Genomic DNA, 21900 nt, shown 5'->3' on the forward strand with positions numbered 1-21900 from the left:
AGGGAGGGAGGCAGGGAGCGAGGGAGGGAGGGAGGGAGCGAGGGAGGGAAGAAGGAAACAAACCAGGATTTGTTTAAATTGGCAAAGCCGGCCGGACATGGTGTCTCATGCCTGTAATCCCAGCACTTTGGGAGGACGAGGCGGGTGGATCACCTGAGGTCGGGAGTTTGAGACCAACCTGACCAACATGGGGAAACCCTGTCTCTACAAAAATTAGCCAGGTGTAGTGGTGGGTGCCTGTAATCTCAGCTACTCGGGAGGCTGAGGCAGGAGAATCACCTGAACTCGGGAGGCGGAGGTTGCGGTGAGCCGAGATCATGCCATTGCACTCCAGCATGGATGACAGAGTGAGACTCCATCTCAAAAATAAGATAAAATAAAATAAATTGGCAAAGCCAGCGTTGTTTAGAGCTTCTGTGTCTTCATGAGTCATAACCTTCAAAGTTATTGTTGCAATCACAAATATATGAGGTTGACCATTGTGTTATTCATATTGCACGACTCCCTGGGTATCATAACCAGAAGACAGTGAAAACATACATGAAATTGTTTATAATCAGGGGTCAAAGAATAACTAAAACCAGGACCTGGACTGACTATATTTTGGATTGTTTTTGTTTGGAGGATTTACTCCCCTGAAAAAACACTTCAATCTGCCAACTTCTACAAAGAATTCTTCTACTAGCAAAATGAATTACACGTTGCAAGACATCATATAATCTCATCTAGACCCCTGCTTCATGGATTTTGATAGCAGATACATCCCTATGTTGTTTGCTTATGTGAGCCAAGAGGTCATTAAAATGCTATTCACGACACAGAAAGACTTCTCAATGGAAGCTGCTGTCCTAAACTTAGCCTCTGCTAGAAATGAATCATGCTATTCACAAGTCTTTCAGCAAAAGTATCCTCCATCTTAACTATTTTTAAGAGTACAGTTCAGCGGTATTAAATACATTCATGTTATGCAACCTTCACCACCATCCATCTCCAGAACTCCATCTTGTAAAACAATCTCTGTATCCATTAAACAATAACTCCCCATTTCCCTCTATTCCTAGCCACCAACAAATACCATTCTACTTTCTGGCCCTATGATATTGACTCCTTTAGGGAATGTCATATAAGTGGAATCACAGAGTATTTGTCCTTTTGAGGATTTTTTTTTTTTTTTTTTTTTTTTTGAGATGGAGTCTCACTCTGTCACAGGGTCTTGCTCTGTTGCCCAAGTTGGAGTGCAGTGGTGCAATTATAGCGCACTGCAGCCTTAAACTTCTGGGTTCATGCAATCCTCCCACCTTAGCCTCCCAAGTAGCTGGAACTACAGGAACACTCCATAGTGCCTGGCTAAAGCATCCGTCCTTTTGTGACTGGCTTATTTAGCATAATGTCCTCAAGGTTCATCTATGTCAGAGCGTTATGTCAGAATTTTCTTCCTTTTTAAGGCTGAGCAATACTCCTTTGTATGGATATACCACACTGTATCTATTCATCCATCAATGGACACTCAGGGTGCTTCCACGTTTTAGCTATTGTGAATAATGATGTTATGAACACAGGTGTACAAACATCTATTCAAGGTCTTCCTTTAAACTTTTCTGGATATATACCCAAAAGTGAAATTGCTGAATCATATAGTAATTCTATTTTTAATTTTTTGAGGATCCACCATACTGTTTTCCACAGCAGCCCCACCATTTTACATTCTCACCAACAGTACACAAGGGTTCCAATTTCTCCACATCCTCACCAACTCCTGTTTTGCCCATTTTGAATCAACTTTTTTGCCAGGTGCAATGACTCATGCCTATATTCCTAGCACTTTGGGAGGTGAAGGTGGGAGGATGACTCAAAATCAGGAGTTCAAGACCAGCCTGAGCAACATGGTAAGACCCTGTCTCTACAAAAAATAAAAATAAAAAAAATAGCAGGCACACAGATGCACACCTATAGTCCCAGTTACTTGGAAAGCTGAGGCAGAAGGATCACTTAAGCCTAGGAGGTCGAGACTGAAGTGAGCTATGATTGCACCACTGCAGTCCAGCCTAGGGAACAGAGCGAGACCCTGTCTCTTAAAAAAATAAACATCTGTTTTTTTCTTGTTGCATTTTGGGAAATCTCTATACATTCTATGTATTAATCCCTTTTCAGATTCATGATTTGCAAATATTTCTCCATCCTGTGAGCTCCTTTTTACTGTTGAGTTTTTTGATATACAAATCTTTCATCAAGTCCAATTTGTCTATTTCTTCTTTTGTTGCCTGTGCCTTTGGGGTCATAGTCAAGAAATTATTGCCACATACAATGTGAAGTTTGTGTCCTCAGTTTTCCCGTAAGGGTTTTGCAGTTTTAGGTCTTACTTTTGAGCTTTAATCCATTTTAACTTAATTTTTGTATATGGTGTAAAGTAATAATCCAACTTCATTTTGCCTGTGGATTTCCACTACTCTCAGCATCATTTGTTGAAAAGACTGTCTTTTTCCCATTAATTGGTGTTGACACCCTTACTGAAAATCATGGACCATGTATATGAGGGTTTATTTCTGGGCTCTCTACTCCTTTGGTCTATGTGTCTTTATGCCAATACCATACTGTTTTGATGACTGTAGCTTTGTAGTAAGATTTAAAATCAGGAAGTGTGAGTCTTCCAGCTTTGTACTTCTTTTTCAAGATTGTTTTGACTATTGAGGGTTCCTTGATATTCCATATGAATTTCAGGATGGATTTTTCTATTTACAAAAAAAAAAGTCATTAGGATTTTGGCAGAGATTGCATTGAATCTGTAGATCACATTGTGTAGTACTGACATTTTAACAATATTGTCTTCCAATCCATGAATAGAGGATGTATTTCCATTTGTTTATGTTTTTAATTTCTTTCAGCAATGTTTTGCACTTCTCATTGTCTAAGACTTTCACTTCTTTGGTTAATCCCTGAGTATTTTATTATTATTTTTTTTTTTTCTTTTTTTTTTTTTTGAGACAGGGTCTTGCTCTGCCACCCAGGCTGGAGTGCAGTGGCCGGATCTCAGCTCACTGCAAGCTCCGCCTCCCGGGTTTACACCATTCTCCTGCCTCAGCCTCCCGAGTAGCTGGGACTACAGGCGCCCGCCTCGTCGCCCAGCTAGTTTTTTGTATTTTAAGTAGAGACGGGGTTTCACAGTGTTAGCCAGGATGGTCTTGATCTCCTGACCTCGTGATCCGCCCGTCTCGGCCTCCCAAAGTGCTGGGATTACAGGCTTGAGCCACCGCGCCCGGCCCTACATTTTATTTCTTAACCTTCCTTGATTGCTCTGGCTAGAAATTCTAGTACTAAGTTAAGTAAAAGTGGTGAAAGGAGACAACCTCACCTTGTTCCTGATCTTACAGGAAAAGCTTTCAATCTTTCATCAAGTATGATGTTAGTTGTGGGCTTTTCATATATGGCTTTTATTATGCTAGTAGTTTCCTTCTATTCCTACTTTATTGAGTTTTTTTTTTTTTTTTTTTTTGAGACGGAGTCTCGCTCTGTCACCCAGGCTCGAGTGCAGTGGCTGGATCTCAGCTCACTGCAAGCTCCACCTCCCGGGTTCACGCCATTCTCCTGCCTCAGCCTCCCGAGTAGTTGGGACTACAGGCGCCACCACCTCGCCCGGCTAGTTTTTTGTATTTTAGTAGAGATGGGGTTTCACCGGGTTAACCAGGATGGTCTCGATCTCCTGACCTCGTGATCCGTCCGTCTCGGCCTCCCAAAGTGCTGGGATTACAGGCTTGAGCCACCGCGCCCGGCCTGTTGAGTGTTTTTAATATGAACAACTCCATAGAAATGTACTTTACCTTAAGAAAAATGATGCAATAACCCAGAACTTTTAATTCAGTAGCAAAACGAATAAAAACAGGCTGGGCACAGCAGCTCATGCCTATAATCCCAGCACACTGGGAGGCTGAGTGGGAGATTGCCTGTGCCCAGGAGTTCAGGACCAGCCTGGGCAACATGGTGAGTGAGACCCACTCTCTACCAAACATTTGAAAATTAGTCAGGCATGGTGGCACGTGTCTGTAGTCCCAGCTACTTAAGAGGCTGAGGTGGGAGGATATCTTGAGCCCAGGAGGCTGAGGCTGCAGTGAGCTGTGACCATGCCACTGTACTCTAGCCTAGGTGACAGAGCAAGACCTTGTCTCAAAAGAAGAAAAAAAAAAAACAGAAAGACATGAATCTTCCCACAATGAAAAATCTTTCTTTGATTGCAATCAAGTACTGTTGAATATTATATAAAGCAGCCCTGATTGTAATATATAAAAAGTTATGCCTGGCTCCTTAACTTGCTTTTCAACGTTCCAAAACTTTGTCTTTCTAAACTTTTCTCTTTTTATGTACTTCCTTACAGATCTTAAAATTTTACATAGACACATATATATTATGCATGACATGGTCCTATTTCATTTTAAGTCTTATAAAATTTAATACTTAGCTAACAAGGTGTAAACTAGAAAACTATGACAATGACCAAAAAGCAAATGACCTGATAGCTTAAGCTTTATGTCATCCACACAAAATATCCTACTAAGTTTGCAATTCATCAGAAACAATTCATTCAACTCATTAAAATGTAAGATAAATACAATCCAAGATACTTCCTTACCTTTACTTACAAATATTTATGTTCTTTATCTACATAGTAGTAGAAGAAATACTATAATCAGAGAATTATTTGGGTCTCTACTTCAATCTGATAATCTCAGGAGGCAGGACAAAATAAAATGTGTAAGGCAAGTAGCACACACTAAGTACTAGAAAAATTGGTTCACACAATTAAGTTCAAAGGAAGGTATACTCAATGTGAGTTAAGGTGGTAAGAAAAGTTCTGAAAAGGTCTTTGGTAATGGTTTCAGTGGCAAGACAAGTGTCAAACAAGTAAGTGGAGAAGGAAGACTGCCTTCAAGAAGCTCTTCCAGTGGCTAGCTCATTGATCTTTAAATCTCTGTTAAAAGGACACCCACTACCCAAAAAGGCCTTCTCTGACCTCCAGTTCTAAGTGGGAGAAGTGCTCCAAGTACATTAATCGATTATGACCATCTATAATTACCTTACTGGATGATTTGTTTACTTATATTTGTCTTCACATTTGGAGGCTGGCTCCTTGGGAGCAGGAACTAGGTCTGTTTTGTTCACTGCTACACCTCAGCCCCTGACTATCCAGGCCCTGGCAGACGGTCAATAGATATCTGCTAAGTGACTGAAAGCCAGCAATTACAGTAGAGAACAGAGCAGGATCTAATTGGAAAGGATTAGGAAGAAGGGAAAAGCAGCCAGGTGCTGTGGCTCATGCCTGTAATCCCAGCACTTTGGGAGGCCAAGGCGGGCAGATCACCTGAGGTCAGGAGTTCAAGACCAGCCTGGCCAACGTGGTGAAACCCCATCTCTACTAAAAATACAAAAATTAGCTGGGTGTGGTGGCGCACACCCGTAATCCCAGCTACGAGGGAGGCTGAGGCACAAGAATCACTTGAACCCAGGAGGCAGAGGTTGCAGTGAGCCGAAATCACGCCACTGCACTCCAGCCTGGGCGACAGAGCAAGACTCCGTCCAAAAAAAAAGGGTCGGGGGAAGAGAAAAGAGGAACACAGACCAAACCAGTCTTTCTATAAGTTTAACAGTGAAGATAAATAAAACCAGAGTTCCAAGGAAAAGTAGGGCCAAGGAAGATGTTCACGTTGACCCTCAGGTTGAAGGAAAAAATGAGTTGGTATTTGAGCTGGTCCATGAAAAGAGAATTACTATGTGGATACATGAAAAGACAAAGAAGAAGCTTTTCAGAAGAGAAAAAACAGTTGAACTAAAGCTGAAGGATCAGAAGTAAGCATGGCAAGTGTCAGGGGCAATGTGGCCTGGCTGAAACAAAAGGTATGCTCTAGGGTCCAGCAAGAAACCAATCCAGGTAAGGAGGGATAATATAAGACTGCAGAGGGCCTTGAAGGAGGGATAATGTAAGACTGCAGAGGGCCTTGAACAGAAATTTGGCTTAAGTTCCATATCCAATATGTTCTGATATTTTGCTACCATTTCAGAGGAAAAAAAGTGTATGCAGTAACAAGGAGGTTATTCAAAGGAGTATGCGGCAAGATTCACTGTAATTTTAGTATAAAATTTGGTAGGACACTTCTATCATGATAAACTTTACTCCTTTCCTTCTCCTAACAGTATACGCAATGTAATGTGAAAACCATCTAGTTGACAATCATGAATCCTGACATCTGGCTTTTGTAACATACAAGCAATAGGAGCTGTAGGATGACCACACACATCGCTCTTGATCATGCATGACATGCAAATCTGATGTAAACAATATCTATTCTTCATGGCTCATTTGAAAGGAAAAGCAACAGAAGAAACAAATATTATAAAGGGAAAACCACTATGCAGTCGTTTAACAGAGAACTGGAGAGTAAAAGACCTTTTATATTCTATCTACCCTTTAGCAAAAGACAAACACTTGCATAGAAAATTAGCACGGGCCGGTGCAGTGGCTCACGCCTGTAATCCCAGCACTTTGGGAGGCTGAGGCAGGAGGATTACTTGAGCCCAGTGTAGAGACCAGCCTGGGCAACACCAGGAGACCTTATTTCTACAAAAAAAAAAAAAAAAAGTATGTGTGTGTGTATGTATATGTGTGTATAGTTATATATGCATATATAATACATGTATGTATATATACCTATGTGCATATATACGTATATTACATGCATATATACACATGTGTACACATATAAAATGCATACATATATGTACACGTATAAAATGTCTACATGTATGTACATATATAAAACATGTGTGCGTGTACATATATAAAACATATATGTATGTACATGTGTGCATGTGTGTTTTTTTTTAAACTAGCCAGGCATGCTGTGGCATGCACCTGTGGTCCTGGCTACTCAGGGGGCTGAGGTGGGAGGATCACTTGAGCCCAGGAGGTTGAGGCTACAGGGAGCCGTGATCATGCCACTGCACTACAGCCCTGGTGACACAATGTGACTCTGTCTCAAAAAAAAAAAAAGAGGCCGGGCGCGGTGGCTCAAGCCTGTAATCCCAGCACTTTGGGAGGCCGAGACGGGCGGATCACGAGGTCAGGAGATCGAGACCATCCTGGCTAACACGGTGAAACCCCGTCTCTTACTAAAAAAAAAAAAAATACAAAAAAATTAGCCGGGAGATGGCGGGCGCCTGTAGTCCCAGCTTACTTGGGATGCTGAGGCGAGAGAATGGCGTCAAAGCCCGGGAGGCGGAGCTTGCAGTGAGCTGAGATCTGGCTCCCACTGCACTCCAGCTGGGGACAGAGCGAGACTCCGCTCTCAAAAAAAAAAAAAAAAAAAGAAGAATGGCCAGGCGCGGTGGCTCAAGCTGGTAATCCCAGCATTGGGAGGCCGAGACGGGTGTATCACGGGGTCAGGAGATCGAGACCATCCGGCTAACACGGTGAACCCCGTCTCTAACAAAAAAAATACAAAAAAAACTAGCCGGGCGTGGTGGTGGGCGCCTATAGTAGTCCCAGCCACTCAGGAGGCTGAGGCAGGAGAATGGCGTAAACCCGGGAGGCGGAGCTTGCAGTGAGCTGAGATCTGGCCCCGCCCCCCAGCCTGGGGACAGAGGGAGACCCCGTCTCAAAAAAAAGAAAGAAAGAAAGAAAAAAGAAATGGCACAATAACGACCATTACAAACCAATATGCACCTAAACAGTAAATAAGTTTTCATCCTCAGCTCCAAAAAAAAAACACTAAAATGATTTTTCTATGATGAATTACAAGATTTTGTTTTGAACTTTGTATATTCTTATGCCTCTATTTTTCCCTGACAACCAATTACTGCCTTATTACCATGTTTTCAGAGATTACAAAGTATATTTTAAAGTTATCTAGCTAAGCGTTTATTGTGTTCCCTAGCATTTCAACTTGCTTAAATATACAAATTTAACTATTTTGCGAGAAAAAACAAAATGAATACAGAATGTAACCTTTGCTAAATAGTTCACAATTATGATTCACACCAGCATTCTTTACCTATTTCGCTCAATTACAATGAGCTTTCTCAGAATGTATGTTTTGCAAATAGTCAAGTCTGATCTATTTTTCCTATTTTCACTAGAGGGGACAATGACCCGGCTTCCAAATGGCCTGAAAGTTAAGCTGAAGAATAAAAGCAACATGGTTATTTTTAGAGCTCTACAGGCATAAAAATATAGCACTAAACTGTGACCTACAGCTGTGCACAGCAAAGCATCACATCATGCGACAGTCTTCACTGCAGCTCGGAGCGCATCTGTGGTGCTTTAGACGACCATTCTTCATTTCATTACCAAAGACATGTCGGAATGCATTTAGGACCAGCATCCATAGCTGCTGGCATTTTTTTCAAGTAGATTGAGCTACATTCAAAAGGCAGACCATTATATAACTTGTGAAGATTAAATAGTAAGTTATTTTTGTCATTTCTTCTAGCTTACTTACAAGGTGAATAAGCATTCTCTCCAAATGAAGACATCACAGCCTCATTCCTAACATAGAAAGTTATTTATTTCAAATACAATTTTGGTGGGTAAATAAGGCAGTGCATTCCTTCAACAGAGGACACATCCAGGAGAGCAAGACATGTCCGAGTGAAACACAGCTCCGTCACCAATTTCAGGCAACTCTTTGGCATCATCACATCAGCCCATCAACTTAACAGGTAAGCTTTAAACCTTTTCTATACAAAACATAAATCAAAAGTATTTACAGGCAGCACTTGCCTCGACATTAACATTTTAAGTCTCCTAAAAACTTTTCACAGCAAGTGTTAGTGTTATTTTCGGGTATCATTCAGCCTATATATTATCTCTGACTTTGTATATCTAATTTCTGCTAAGCTACATAAAAGCATTTTCAAAGCTTGGTTTCTGCCACTGACCTAGTTAAAAATTAAGACGTTAATCCATGTTCTAATCTTATTTTGACCTGCATAGCTAACCTGTGAAAAAAAAACATGCACTTTTCGGGCAAATTCATTGTAAAGAAACAAATATTTGCTCAGAAGAACCATAACGTTTTGAGCAAATAAACACGGGAAAATATTTCCATAGGCTAAAATGCCACTTTTGGCTGGATGAAATGGCCCAGAAACGATTCCTACAAACCCAGACACTATGCTGGCTCAGATGTAGTGACAAAGACTCTGCTTCGGGAATTAAAATGGCACCTAAAGGAGCGAGAGAGATTAATACAAGAAATCGAAAATGAACAAAAAGTGAAAAAAACAGGTGTGGATTACAACTGGCTCAGAAACTACCAGAATCCCCACACAACTATCCCAGTGACTGAACAAAGACAACTTGAAGTTCTTTGCTCACAAGTTCAACCCTGCCAAACTGGAACTATTCTCAGCAGGTAAAAATACTATGTTCTCTTATGATACTCGCTACTGCTAAGTCTAAGTTCCTCATACATTTTGACTAGAAATTGTATTCTATCATGTAAATTCTTTAACTGTGTAGATATCTGGTGAGAAATGGTTTTAAATTACATCTAAAATTTCTTTACTAGAAGCATAATTTTAAAACAACATGCATTAATACTCAAAAGGTGGGTAACTTGTATACAAGCACATTATTCTAGCTGTATTTTGGAGATAAGGAGATATAACAAAAAATGTTCTAAACAGAATATTCACTACCACATTCCCTCCAGATTTCGAGAATTTTTGGCAGAAAATGATGTACTGCCATGGGAAATAGTCTACATCTTCAAGCAAGTTCTGAAAGACTTCCTAAGCAGCTATGACAGAGGGAGTGAGCAAGAGGACCTGGAGGACTCCGGGAGCACAGACTGCCCTGCTCCTTCTGTGATCCTAGGTGACAGCTCCAAGAGGGCAGGCAAAGATGAAATACCCACCATTTCCAGTTACGTAGATAGAAACACAAAGGACAGGTTCCCAGTGTTCTCACACAGAATATGGAACCTACCATATTATCACCCATCTAGTTAAGTTACTTACAACTAGAGGAGTTTTTATGACCACCTTAGAACTCTTAATATTAAGAATAAGAAAATGTGATGTGACTTAAAGTTTTTCTATGTTACAAGGTCAGTATCCTGTGGATGTATCCTATGTTTTCAATAGTATTCTTTTTTTAACCACTCTAAACATGCTATGTTTTCATTGAATAGTATGCTTTTAACTAAAATGTTTCCTAAGTATTTTGAAAAAATGTTTGAAGTATTTTCTTATACCTCAAACCCACCTCACAGGAACTAAATCAACTTTAGTATGAAGTTTGACAAATTCTGTACAAAACTTAGATATTAACCTTGACTTTTATTCTACAACAAAGTACATGTAGAATTAAATAAATGATTAATGTGAATCCTATCTTTACAATATAACAGAAATGAGAAGTCAACATCCCATTATGTGATCATTCTCAGCAGGGGATGGGGAGAAGGGCGGTGAGGGAAAAAATAACATGTAGTTTAAAAATGAAGCAGGGCTTTAACCCAACACTCAACTTTGGTTTTAATCACAGTACTTTTAAGCTCAACATTAAGGGAATGTGTAATAAAACTCAGCTCTATATTATATCAGTAAAAATAAATGGGCTGATTTAGCAACATGAGTAGCTGCTACTCTCAAAGAAAAACATTCACTGTTGGTGATACTCAGGTGAAATAGCAAAATATTTAATGTATAAAATCTGGCTTTTCATAACTTTATTAAAAGTAGGAAACTATATATTAGTCAGTTTTTTTTATAAAGTGCTAGAATTCATTCTTTTTTTTTTTTTTTTTTTGAGGCGGAGTCTCGCTCTGTCGCCCAGACTGGAGTGCAGTGGCGCAATCTCGGCTCACTGCAAGCTCCGCCTCCCGGGTTCACGCCATTCTCCTGCCTCAGCCTCCCGAGTAGCTGGGACTACAGGCGCCCGCCACCTCGTCCAGCTAGTTTTTTGTATTTTAGTAGAGACGGGGTTTCACCATGTTAGCCAGGATGGCCTCAATCTCCTGACCTCGTGATCCACCCGTCTCAGCCTCCCAAAGTGCTGGGATTACAGGCTTGAGCCACCGCGCCCGGCCTAGAATTCATTCTTAAAGGTAAGTCCAAGGAACCTAATTATAACTTTATATTCGAAGATTAACCGGTTTACTTTCATCTAAAAATAAAAAATTGTATGTGTCAAAATTGGAACAACCTGGGTGTGGTGGCACACACCTGTAGTCCTGGCTACTCAGGAGGTTGAGACAGGAAGCTTACCGGAGCCCAGGAGTTTAAGGCTGCAGTGAGCTATGATCACACCACTGCACCCCAACCTAGGCAACAGAGAAAGATCTTGTCTCAAAAAAAAAAAAAAAAAACACTTTTTTTCAAAAAGACTAGAACTAAATATACACTACTAAATATATATACATATATATATATCTTCTAACTTTATTCTCCCTGCATTCTTAGCCAACTTCTGTACCATTTTCAACTGACCTCAATTTGATCTTAAATCCCAACCATGTAATGCAACCCACCTAATTAGGGTTTAACAAGACAACATAAACAGAAACACAGTCCCAAGTAGATTTAAAATAAAGACACCTCTCATTCCTCCTCTGAAATTTTCAGTTTTCCTACATACTACCTTTGGCTTCTTTAGTCACTGTAAGATTTCCTAGAGTGGAAACTATGTGTGGGAGAGATAAATGCCCCGAAAAGTACACAGCTACTTATTGTGCAGTGAATACAGTAAACAGCAAACATGAGTTTTAAGAAAATATCATTGCTTAAATCATGGTGAGAACAAAATTTTCATTTAAAGAAACATGCAGAACATGAAGTTTGTATATGAAGCACAGTACTAGAATTGATCATCCCACCACACATACCAGGAAATATTATGCCATGAAGAGATGCAAATCATTTCCTTCACTCTCCAAGGCTCCTCAAGCAGCCACTGGACAACACCATACCACTTGCTAGAGAGGGTCATCCTCTGTATTCAGACAGGGAGAAATAACTACCGGCAAAAAGCTTCTGGGGACTGAAGCAGCTATGGACAGTGACATCACTCCGCTAGTTCAGGATGAAAATGAGTCCTAGACACTCTAAGTCACCCACATGCAATTTAATTAATTTTCCACCCAAGCTTGAAAAAAGAAAGGAAAAATACATTAAGTTTTGAGTTTCCATCTCTCACTTTATTGTTGGCAAACCTAACACTCATGTCCTGTGAGAGTATTGGTATAAGTAATTTAAAACTGTAGTTACTTCTGGAAAACCTATAAATCGAATAGAAATTTTAATACAAATAACTTCCTGAATAGTGACAGATCCATGTTTTTATACACTAGCCTATTTATAATACCTAAAGCTGGCAAAGGAATCAGGATTGAAAATATAATGGGGGGACCGGGCGCGGTGGCTCATGCCTATAATCCCAGCACTTTAAGAGGTGGAGGCTGGTGGATCACGAGGTCAGGAGATCCGAGACCATCCTGACTAACATGGTGAAACCCCATCTCCACTAAAAATACAAAAAATTAGCCGGGCGTGGTGACGGGCACCTGTAGTCCCAGCTACTCGGGAGGCTGAGGCAGGAGAATGGCGTGAACCAGGGAGGCGGAGCTTGCAGTGAGCCAAGATAGCGTCACTGCCCTGGGCGACAGAGAGAGACTCCATCTCAAAAAAGAAAAAGAAAATATAAAGAGGGCACAGGTGGGAAGGGGACCACTGGGAACACTTCAGGTGTGTTTTATGAAGAGAAAGCAGCATTCTTTCAGGAGCTACAATCTTTAGCTAGGGAACAGAAACAATAAATGAATCCACATAAAAGCATTCTGCATAATCCCCAACATATAATAGGCTCTCCAGGTAGCATTACTAGCCAGCCCAATCCATTTAATAATATTAATTATTTTACACAGCAGGCACATACTAAGCACTATGAGTGCATTCGCATTTCATGGCAACCTTATAAAGTAGGTGATATTATTCCCATATGACAGATGAGCAAACTGCCTCAAATATGTCCAGTGGCTTGCCCAGTATAGCAATAACTGGCAGAGCTGAGATTCACATCCAGGCTGCTGTGTCCCTCCCCCAACTGATCTCTGAGCTCCAAATGCACAGAACCAATTGCCTATGTGACACCTCCTCTTGGATACTCACGTGCAACTTAAAATCAACATGTTCATCCTTCAGTATATTCCATTCAAAAAAGAAAATTAAAAAAAAAGAAAATCAACATGTTCAAAACCAAAGTCATAGAGAAATTTTTGTGTTCTAAAGGGACAAACAGAACTCAAGAACCAGCTAGTACCAATACATACACACCCTCTAAAAGCATAATTCTTCAAACATTTCATCAATTGGTAGTTTCTAGCTCAGTAAATGACAGTACCACCTATCTACTCTATTCTACAAGCCAGAAATCTCAGAATCCTTCTGGTCCTCCCTTGGGGTGGGGGAGGGGCCAAAACCACAATCACAATCCAAAGGTAACTGGCAGAGCTGGATTTTGGTTATCACAAACAGGACTGGATGGAGGCAGGAGTTCAGTGCTTGGAGAAGGCAAAAGGTTGTTTAAAAGACTAGAGAGAGTGTGTAAAAGACTAAAGAAAAGGAGGGAGGGAAGGGCTGCTTTAGCTATGGAGGTCACAGGAAACTTCTCTAAGGAGATATCTGAACAGGGTCCCAAATGAAGAAAGGAGCCTGTCATGGGAAGGGAACGAGGGGGAGCACTGAATACAGAAGAAAGAGTCAATGTGGAAGCTGCAAGGTGGGAATGAGCTTGCTATCTTCAAGACACAGAAAAAATGCCAACGTGACCGGAGTGCAGCAAGAGCAGCAGACGAGGAGATGCCCGATGGAGGAATGCTCGCCAAGCCTAGATGCAGAGTCAGACAAAATTTTATCCTAACAGCAATCGATCCCACAGGAGGTCCCACATGTGCTCAAAGAACCTCAGGTGTGAAGGTTTACTCAAGAATTTGTTCATTCAACAATTTTTTTAAAGAGACAGGCTCTTGCTCTGTTGCCCAGGAGTGCAGTGGTGCAATCATAGCTCACTGCAGCCTTGAACTCTTGGCTTCAAGTGATGCTTCTGAGTCAGCCTGCCAAGTAGCTGGGACTACAGGCAGGCACCATAACATCCGGCTAATTTTTTAATATTTGGTAGAGACAGGGTCTCCCTATATTATCCAGGTTAGTCTCGAACTCCTGGCCTCAAGTGATCCTCCCACCTCAGCTTCCCAAAGCACTGGGATTACAGGCATGAGCCACTATGCCAGGCCATCATTCAACAAATATTAACTTAGCATCTACATCATGCCAGTCATTCTTGTAGGTGCTAGATTACTGGGGGGTAAGGTTGAAAAGTTAGGAGACCAAACATAGACGGTTTCTGCAATAATCCAGGCGAGAGATGATGGCAGTGGTTTGGTCAAGAGTGGTAACAATGTAAACTGTGAGAAGCACGCTTATTCTGGAAATATTTTATAGTACACTTACCAGGATATTGTGATTTTTATTGTTTGATTATATACCTATATACACACTCGGATACACTCCTTAGGAAAATCCAGTATGGCCCGAAGAGTAAGACAGAGATTTATGATTCAATCAAGACAGGAATGCATGAAGAAGCAACTCTCAGCATGTCTAGAATAAGGACATACTGTAAGCATTCAATAACTGGGGTCTTCTGGGTTGAGCATGGTGGCTCATGCCTGTAATCCTAGCACTTTGGGAGGCCAAGGTGCAAAGATCACTTGAGTCCAGGAATTTGAGACCAGCCTGGGTAACATAGTGAAATCCCGTGTCTCCAAAAACATTTTTTTAATTGGTCAGGCATGGTAGCATGCACCTGTGGTCCCAGCTACTCAGGAGACTGAGGCGGGAAAATCAACGGAGGATCACTTGAGCCCAGGAGGTCAAGGCTGCAGTGAAACGTGATTGTGCCACTGCACTCCATCTGGGGCAACAGAGGGAGACCCCGTCTGAAAATAATAATTATCCCTAGTTATTACCTTGCTTCCATTTTCACATGGTAAATACGTAACAGCGCTCTGCCACGCTTATCTATTCACCAAACGCCCTGCCTTCCCTCTTGTAAAAAAAAATTACTATTATTGGCCGGGTGCGGTGGCTCACGCCTGTAATCCCAGCACTTTAGGAGGCTGAGGCACGCAGATCACGAGATCAGGAGATCGAGACCATCCTGGCTAATACAGTGAAACCCCACCTCTACTAAAAATACAAAAATTAGCCAGGCGTGGTGGCGGGTGCCTGTAGTCCTAGCTACTCGGGAGGCTGAGGCAGGAGAATGGCGTGAACCCAGGAGGCAGAGCTTGCAGTGAGCAGAGATAGGCCACTGCACTCCAGCCTAGGGGACAGAGCGAGACTCAGTCTCAAAAAAAAAAAAAAAACAACAACAACAACTATTATTATTGTGACCTCCTAGGCCATTCATTCAAACAAATATCTGAGTTCCTCCTATGTCAGGTACTGCACCAAGGGGTGGAGATTCCCTGATAATTTGTACCCTTAATAAGTTCTTATGTGGGAAAAATAACATCCAAAAGCATTCCCATGAAAGTGTTAAGATACGCATGTGCAGGGCACTAAGCAAGCTGTTGTTGATTAAAGTGGGCCTCACTCACTTGATGTTCCTCTGACCACTTGTTCTCAGTCTCCTTTTCTCACTGCATCTCATCCACCTATAACACTCAAGCACCCCAGGTGGGCCCTTCTCTCTATACCCACACACTAGGATACATCCTAGTTAAGGGATCTCATCAGTCTCGAAGTTAAACTTCCCGATGTCTAGTTCTGCCAGACGTCCTTCCTCAACTCCAGACTGCCTACATGTATTGCTGTCTAACAGGCATTTTAAAGTGAACATGTTCAAAATCAATCCTGGTACTCCCCCACAAACTGAAGGCAATACCTGTCACTTGCTAGGCCAGAAACCTTGGTGTCACCTGTGATTGCTTCCCCACTCACATCCTCCACTTGCTCCAGCTACAGAGTCCTTGCCTCTAGCTTAAGAACATGTCCCAAATGCCACCATTGCTTACCACACCCCCCATCCTCCACCCCTCAGCTACCTGCCTGGTCTAAGCCATCATCCTATATCTTGCTTGAATGATGTGTAAGTCATAGTTCTCCAAAGAAACAGAACCAACAAGATGTGGAGAAAGAAATGTAGTTTAAGGAATTAGCTCCCCCAGCTGTAGAGGTGCAAGTCCAGAATCTGCAGGATAGGCCAGCAGACTGGAGACCCAGGGAAGGGTTGAAGTGCAAGTACAAAGTCAGTCGGCTGGCACAGTTTCTTCTTGCTCAGAGAGGGTCCGTCTTCGCTGCATTCAGGTCTTAACTGACTGGACGAGGCCCTCCTACCTCATGGAGCATGATCTGCTTTACCCAAAGTCCACAGATTTGCAACGTTCGTCTCATCTAAAAAACACCTTCAAAAAACATCCACAGTAGTGTTTGACCAAATATCTGGGCACTGTCGCCCAGTCAAGCTGACACACAGTTAACCATTACAGACGACATCAAAAGATTCTTCTCTGACCACCCTGTTCCTGCCCTTGCCCCGCTTCAATAAAGTCAGAAGTCACATCACCTCACAACTCTGCTCAGAACCCCAAAGCCGCCTCCAGTGGCTCCCTGGCTCCCTCAGATGAAGCAGCAAGGTCCTCACTATGATGTAGGACATAACTCTTTTTTCCTTTTTTTTTTGGGGGGGACACAGTCTCACTCTGTCGCCCAGGCTGGAGTGCAGTGGCGCAATCTCGGCTCACTGCAAGCTTCCCCTCCCAAGTTCACACCATTCTCCTGCCTCAGCCTCCCGAGTAGCTTAGATTACAGGCGCCCGCCACCACGCCTGGCTAATTTTTTGTATTTTCAGTAGAGACGGGGTTTCACTGTGTTAGCCAGGATGGTCTCAATCTCCTGACCTCGTGATCCACCCGCCTCGGCCTCCCAAAGTGCTGGGATGACAGGCGTGAGCCACCGCGCCCAGCCAGGACATACCTCTTGATCTCCTGTTAGCTCGCTGACCACACCTATTCTCTCCTTTCCAATCACTCTACTCCAGCGGCACACAGTACATACAGAGGATATGCGCCAGCACTTTTTTAATCAATGAGAAAATTATTTAATAAACAAAATCTGTTAAACGACCAAAAGGTCTTTTAAAAATGTGGACTTTGGCCAGAGTAGTGGCTGATTCCTATAATCCCAGCATTTTGGGAGGCCCAGAAGAGAGGATTGCTTGAGCCCAGGAGTTTGACACCAGCATAGGCAACACAGTGAGACACCATCTTTACAAAAAATAAAAAATAAATTAGCCAGGCATGCGGCATGTGCCTGTAGTCCCAGCTACTTGGGAGGCTGAGGCAGGAAAATCGCTCGAGCCCAGGAGTCCAAGGCTGCAGTAAGCTATGCACAGCAGCACTGCACTCCAGCCTGGGTGAGAAAAAAAAAAAACAAACAAACAAGTGGATTTTGTGGGTGAACAGAAAATAGGAATTCTTGGAGAGTTACAGAGTCATACACTAACATCTATGTGACGCCTAAATATCAAAAGGCAACAAGACAAAAAGAAAAAAAACAATATGCCTTGGAGTCCACACACCCATTCTACAATATAATAGGTATGTGGACTAAGACAAAGTAAACTTCAACTGCTCCAATCTTAACTTCCCCGTCTGTCAGAAGGGCCTAGATGATTCATTTCCTGTGTCACCTGACACAATGCCCAACACAGCAGGCATTCAACTTCAGTAAGAGACAACAAGTGCCAAAACCAAGACTTAGGGATCTGGGCCAGATGTGGTGGCTCACGCCTGTAATCCCAGCACTTTGGGAGGCCGAGGCAGACAGACTACTTGAGCTCAGGAGTTTGAGACAAGCCTGGGCAACATGGCAAAACCCTGTCTCTATTTTTTTTAATAATACTTTTAACAATAATAATAGTAAAATAGGCCGGGCGCGGTGGCTCACGCCTGTAATCCCAGCACTTTGGGAGGCCGAGACGGGCAGATCACGAGGTCAGCAGATTGAGACCATCCTGGCTAACATGGTGAAACCCCGTCTCTACTAAAAAATACAAAAAACTAGCCGGGCGAGGTGGCGGGCGCCTGTAGTCCCAGCTACTCGGGAGGCTGAGGCAGGAGCATGGCGTAAACCCGGGAGGCGGAGCTTGCAGTGAGCTGAGATCCGGCCACTGCACTCCAGCCCGGGCGACAGAGCGAGACTCCGTCTCAAAAACAAATAATAATAAAATAATAATAATAGTAAAATAAAATAAATCAGGGGCCAGGTGCGGTGGCTCACGCCTGTAATCCCAGCACTTTGGGAGGCCGAGGGGGGCGGATCATGAGGTCAGGAGATCGAGACCATCCTGGCTAACATGGTGAAACCCCCATCTCTACTAAAATATAAAACTTAGCCGGGTGTGGTGGTGGGCGCCTGTAGTCACAGCTACTCGGGAGGCTGAGGCAGGAGAATGGCGTGAACCCGGGAGGCGGAGCTTGAGTGAGCCGAGATCGTGCCACTGCACTTCAGCCTGGGCGACAGAGCGAGACTCCGTCTCAAATAAATAAATAAATAAATAAAGGAACTAGAGGAAAGTAATCACCAGATAGTGGAAATCTGAAAGCTTCCTATGGTTAAGGTTTCCCAAAGACAAAGAACATTTTAATAAGGTGTTGAACAGTCAAAGACACCAAAGTGAGAATTAAGTAAGACCTTCATGAGCCAGGAGTTAATGTGAGCTGTGAAGACAGAAAGTCCATGGCAGAAAGCACAAAGAAACACAAGGCAGAAGGAAGCTGGGAGTGATGCATGGCTCCCAGCCATGGGCTGCAATTCCCAGGAAAGCTGGTGGTACACACCGGAGAATGCTCAAAATGGTATATCACAGCCACTGAGGTTTTCTTTTTCATATGCCAAGGTGAAGACACGAGAATGTAAGGATAAAAGAAAGAATAATCACCATCAAAGAGGAAAATACAGTACCATGTGGAAAAGGAGACATGGGGAAATCCATACAAATCACTGGAAACAAAATTTATAAACCGTTCCCTACAGGCACTCCAGCAACACTTTCATTAGGGAGTAAGATTGATGCTGGAACCCACAGGCGCCCACACCATCTCCAGCAATTCTTGTTGAGCTACCTATGATGCAGTCTGGCATTTTCTATTTCTTTTTTAAAGCTGGTGGTCACTACTCATTAAGCTGATTAAAAAAAAAAAAATGCCCATGTTCTTCTGCTGATTTAAGCTGATGTAATCATTAAGCTGATTTAACAACACTCTCCCAGACCGGACTGCAGTGACTTGGTGTACACTAATTTTACCATTGAGTGACTATCTCTAACAAATACATTTTAACTGTGCAATACCCTATGCTTATAAAAGCCGTCCCTCCCCTATGTCAAATGTTCTCTCACTAATGTCAGTGCCTCACTCAACACTCTCCTTCACTGGGAAAAATATCATTCAACAAGTATCCAAGTATCCACTATGTGCCAGGCACTGTGCCGGGTTCACAGGTCAGCTCACCCCAATCTGAACCCAGCTCTGCCACCAGATTTGTACCCTAATGCAGTGCTGCCTCAACAAATCACACAAACATAGCAGTTTCAAACAATGCAAATTTATTACAAGTCCAGGTGAACTCAACTGGATCCCCTGCTTAGGGTTTCCTAAAGCTAAATCAAGGTGTTGGCAGAGTTGCCTTCCCTACTGGCAGTGCATTCAGGCTGTTGGCCAAAACCAGGCCCTTGCAATTGTAGGATCAGTCCCTTGCAAACTCAGCCCCTTGCAACTGTAGGACTGAAGTACCCATTTCCTTAGCTGCTGTCAAGTGGGATCCAGTCTTTGCTCCTAACTACCCATATTCCATTCTCATGCTTTCCATGTGGCCCCTCCGAGCAATGACATTTCATATCTCTCGTTTCAAATTTATCTGACTCCATCCTGAGAAAGTTCTCTGCTTTTAAGAGCTCATGTGATCAGACTGGGCCCACTCCGACAATCTAGCTAATCTTCCTATCCTATGATCTGTAACCTTAATTACAGCTGCGAAATCTCTTTCACCAGGTAACATTACACAGTTACAGGTTCCAGTGAACATCTTTGGGGGAGTCATTCTGCCCATCACCACCATTTGCTACAGGAAGTTGGGCAAGTCACTTTACTACCAAAACCTATTGCTTCATCTACAAAATCATGAAATAATCAGTTGATGATAAAGCCATCAACCTCAAAGGGTTGTTGTGCGGATTCAATAATACAGCTATATTTAGCCGAGTGCCTGTTACATGCTGGAAACTCTGGCATTGAATACATATGCACCTAGAGCCCAGGAAGCTACTTCCGGAAGAATTTTATCAAAGCTAGCACTACACATAGACAAACATTGCCTGTCACTGGTTAAACACAGAAGTTAAAGTGTTTACAGCAATTTCACAAAGCAATTTTACATAGGTTGAATTTTTTTTTTTTTTTTTTTTGAGACAGGGTCTCATTCTGTTACCCAGGCTGGAGTGCAGTGGCGCGATCTCGGCTCACTGCAACCTCTGCCTCAGGGACTCAAGCGATTCTCCCACCTCAGCCTCCTGAGTAGCTGGCACTGCAGGCACAAACCACCATGCCCGGGAAATTTCTGTATTCTTTTGGTAGAGACAGGGTTTCACCATGTTGGCCAGGCTGGTCTTGGAACTCCTAACCTCAAATGATCTGCCTGCCTTGGACTCCCAAAGTGCTGGGATTACAGACACGAGCCACCACACCAAGACTGAATCTAATAATTTTTTAAATGGGATTAGTATGTTGTCTTTTTTCATTTCATTGCTCTAAAAATTCATTTTTATTGATTTTATTAAAGTCTCAGCCCATGAAGACTAGAAATTGTAAAAACTTGTCCTTAGTGCTTAATACATCTATAGTTTCTGACAAGGTCAGTAATAATTTACTTCCAATATCACAATGAGTTATTTAATAGCAATGCTGTTAAGACTATTAAGACTAAGGAGTAAGTGATGGACCATTAAGTAGAGGAGGCGGCCTACGGGATCATTTACCAGAGTAGCTCAAGGAAATAGTGTCAAACACACAAACAGCCACTCCAAAGTTGCACAAGGGGTCTCTTGGTCCCCTCTACGTCTCCAAGAACCAAATTTACCAAAGATCCCAAGGGTGTACTTGAAAGAACTCTACAAAGGCTTGAAGCAACCCACAAAAGCTTGACCCAGAGTCTGGGCCTATCCATCAAATCAGACAAAACTAACAAACAAGAGTAACTTTAAAAGAGAAGAAGCCAGGCACAGTGGCTCACACCTGGAATCCCAGCACTTTGGGAGGCCAACATGGGTGGATCACAAGTTCAGGAGTTCAAGATCAGCCTGGTCAACAGAGTAAAACGCTGTCTTTACTAAAAATACAAAATAGGCCGGGCGCAGCGGCTCACGCCTGTAATCCCAGCACTTGGGAGGCCAAGGCGGGTGGATCACAAGATCAGGAGATCAAGACCATCCTCACTAACACGGTGAAACCCCGTCTCTACTAAAAATACAAAAAAATTAGCCGGGCGTGGTGGCAGGCGCCTGTAGTCCCAGCTTCTTGGGAGGCTGAGGCAGGAGAATGGTGTGAACCTGGGAGGCAGAGCTTGCAGTGAGCAGAGATCGTGTCACTGCACTCCAGCCTGGGCGTCAGAGTGAGACTCCGTCTCAAAAAAAAAAAAAAAAAAAAAAAAAATACAAAATAAGCTGGGCGTGGTGGCGTGCACCAGTGATCCCAGCTACTTGGGAGGCTGAGGCAGGAGAATCACTTGAACCCAGGAGGCGGAGGTTGTGGTGAGCCAAGATTGCGCCACTGCACTCCAGCCTGGGCAACAAGA

General features: G+C 42.7%; 2 protein-coding genes across 2 annotated transcripts in view; one reads left to right on the plus strand and one right to left on the minus strand.

Moving 5' to 3' along the window:
• Positions 1 to 21900, minus strand: part of TDRD9 (tudor domain containing 9) — a 137587-nt gene that overhangs the window by 113421 nt on the left and 2266 nt on the right. The window lies entirely within an intron of this gene.
• On the plus strand, positions 8490 to 10370 carry RD3L (RD3 like). Its single transcript, XM_017861905.1, has 3 exons — positions 8490 to 8703; positions 9095 to 9398; positions 9699 to 10370. The coding sequence occupies exons 2-3, from the start codon at positions 9118 to 9120 to the stop codon at positions 9994 to 9996; spliced, it is 579 nt and encodes a 192-aa protein (XP_017717394.1). The 5' UTR covers positions 8490 to 8703; positions 9095 to 9117; the 3' UTR covers positions 9997 to 10370.

This window comes from Rhinopithecus bieti, unplaced genomic scaffold (genome assembly GCF_001698545.2).
Source record: "Rhinopithecus bieti isolate Rb0 unplaced genomic scaffold, ASM169854v2 scaffold_61461, whole genome shotgun sequence".
Classification (NCBI taxonomy): Eukaryota; Metazoa; Chordata; class Mammalia; order Primates; family Cercopithecidae; genus Rhinopithecus; species Rhinopithecus bieti.

What these genes read in the sequence shown, in the direction of transcription:
- RD3L (XM_017861905.1), top strand. Translation starts at nt 9,118, where the DNA reads ATGAAATGGCCCAGAAACGATTCCTACAAACCCAGACACTATGCTGGC. An exon ending in ACTGGAACTATTCTCAGCAG is followed by an intron (nt 9,399 to 9,698) that starts GTAAAAATACTA and finishes CATTCCCTCCAG; the next exon opens with ATTTCGAGAATTTTTGGCAG.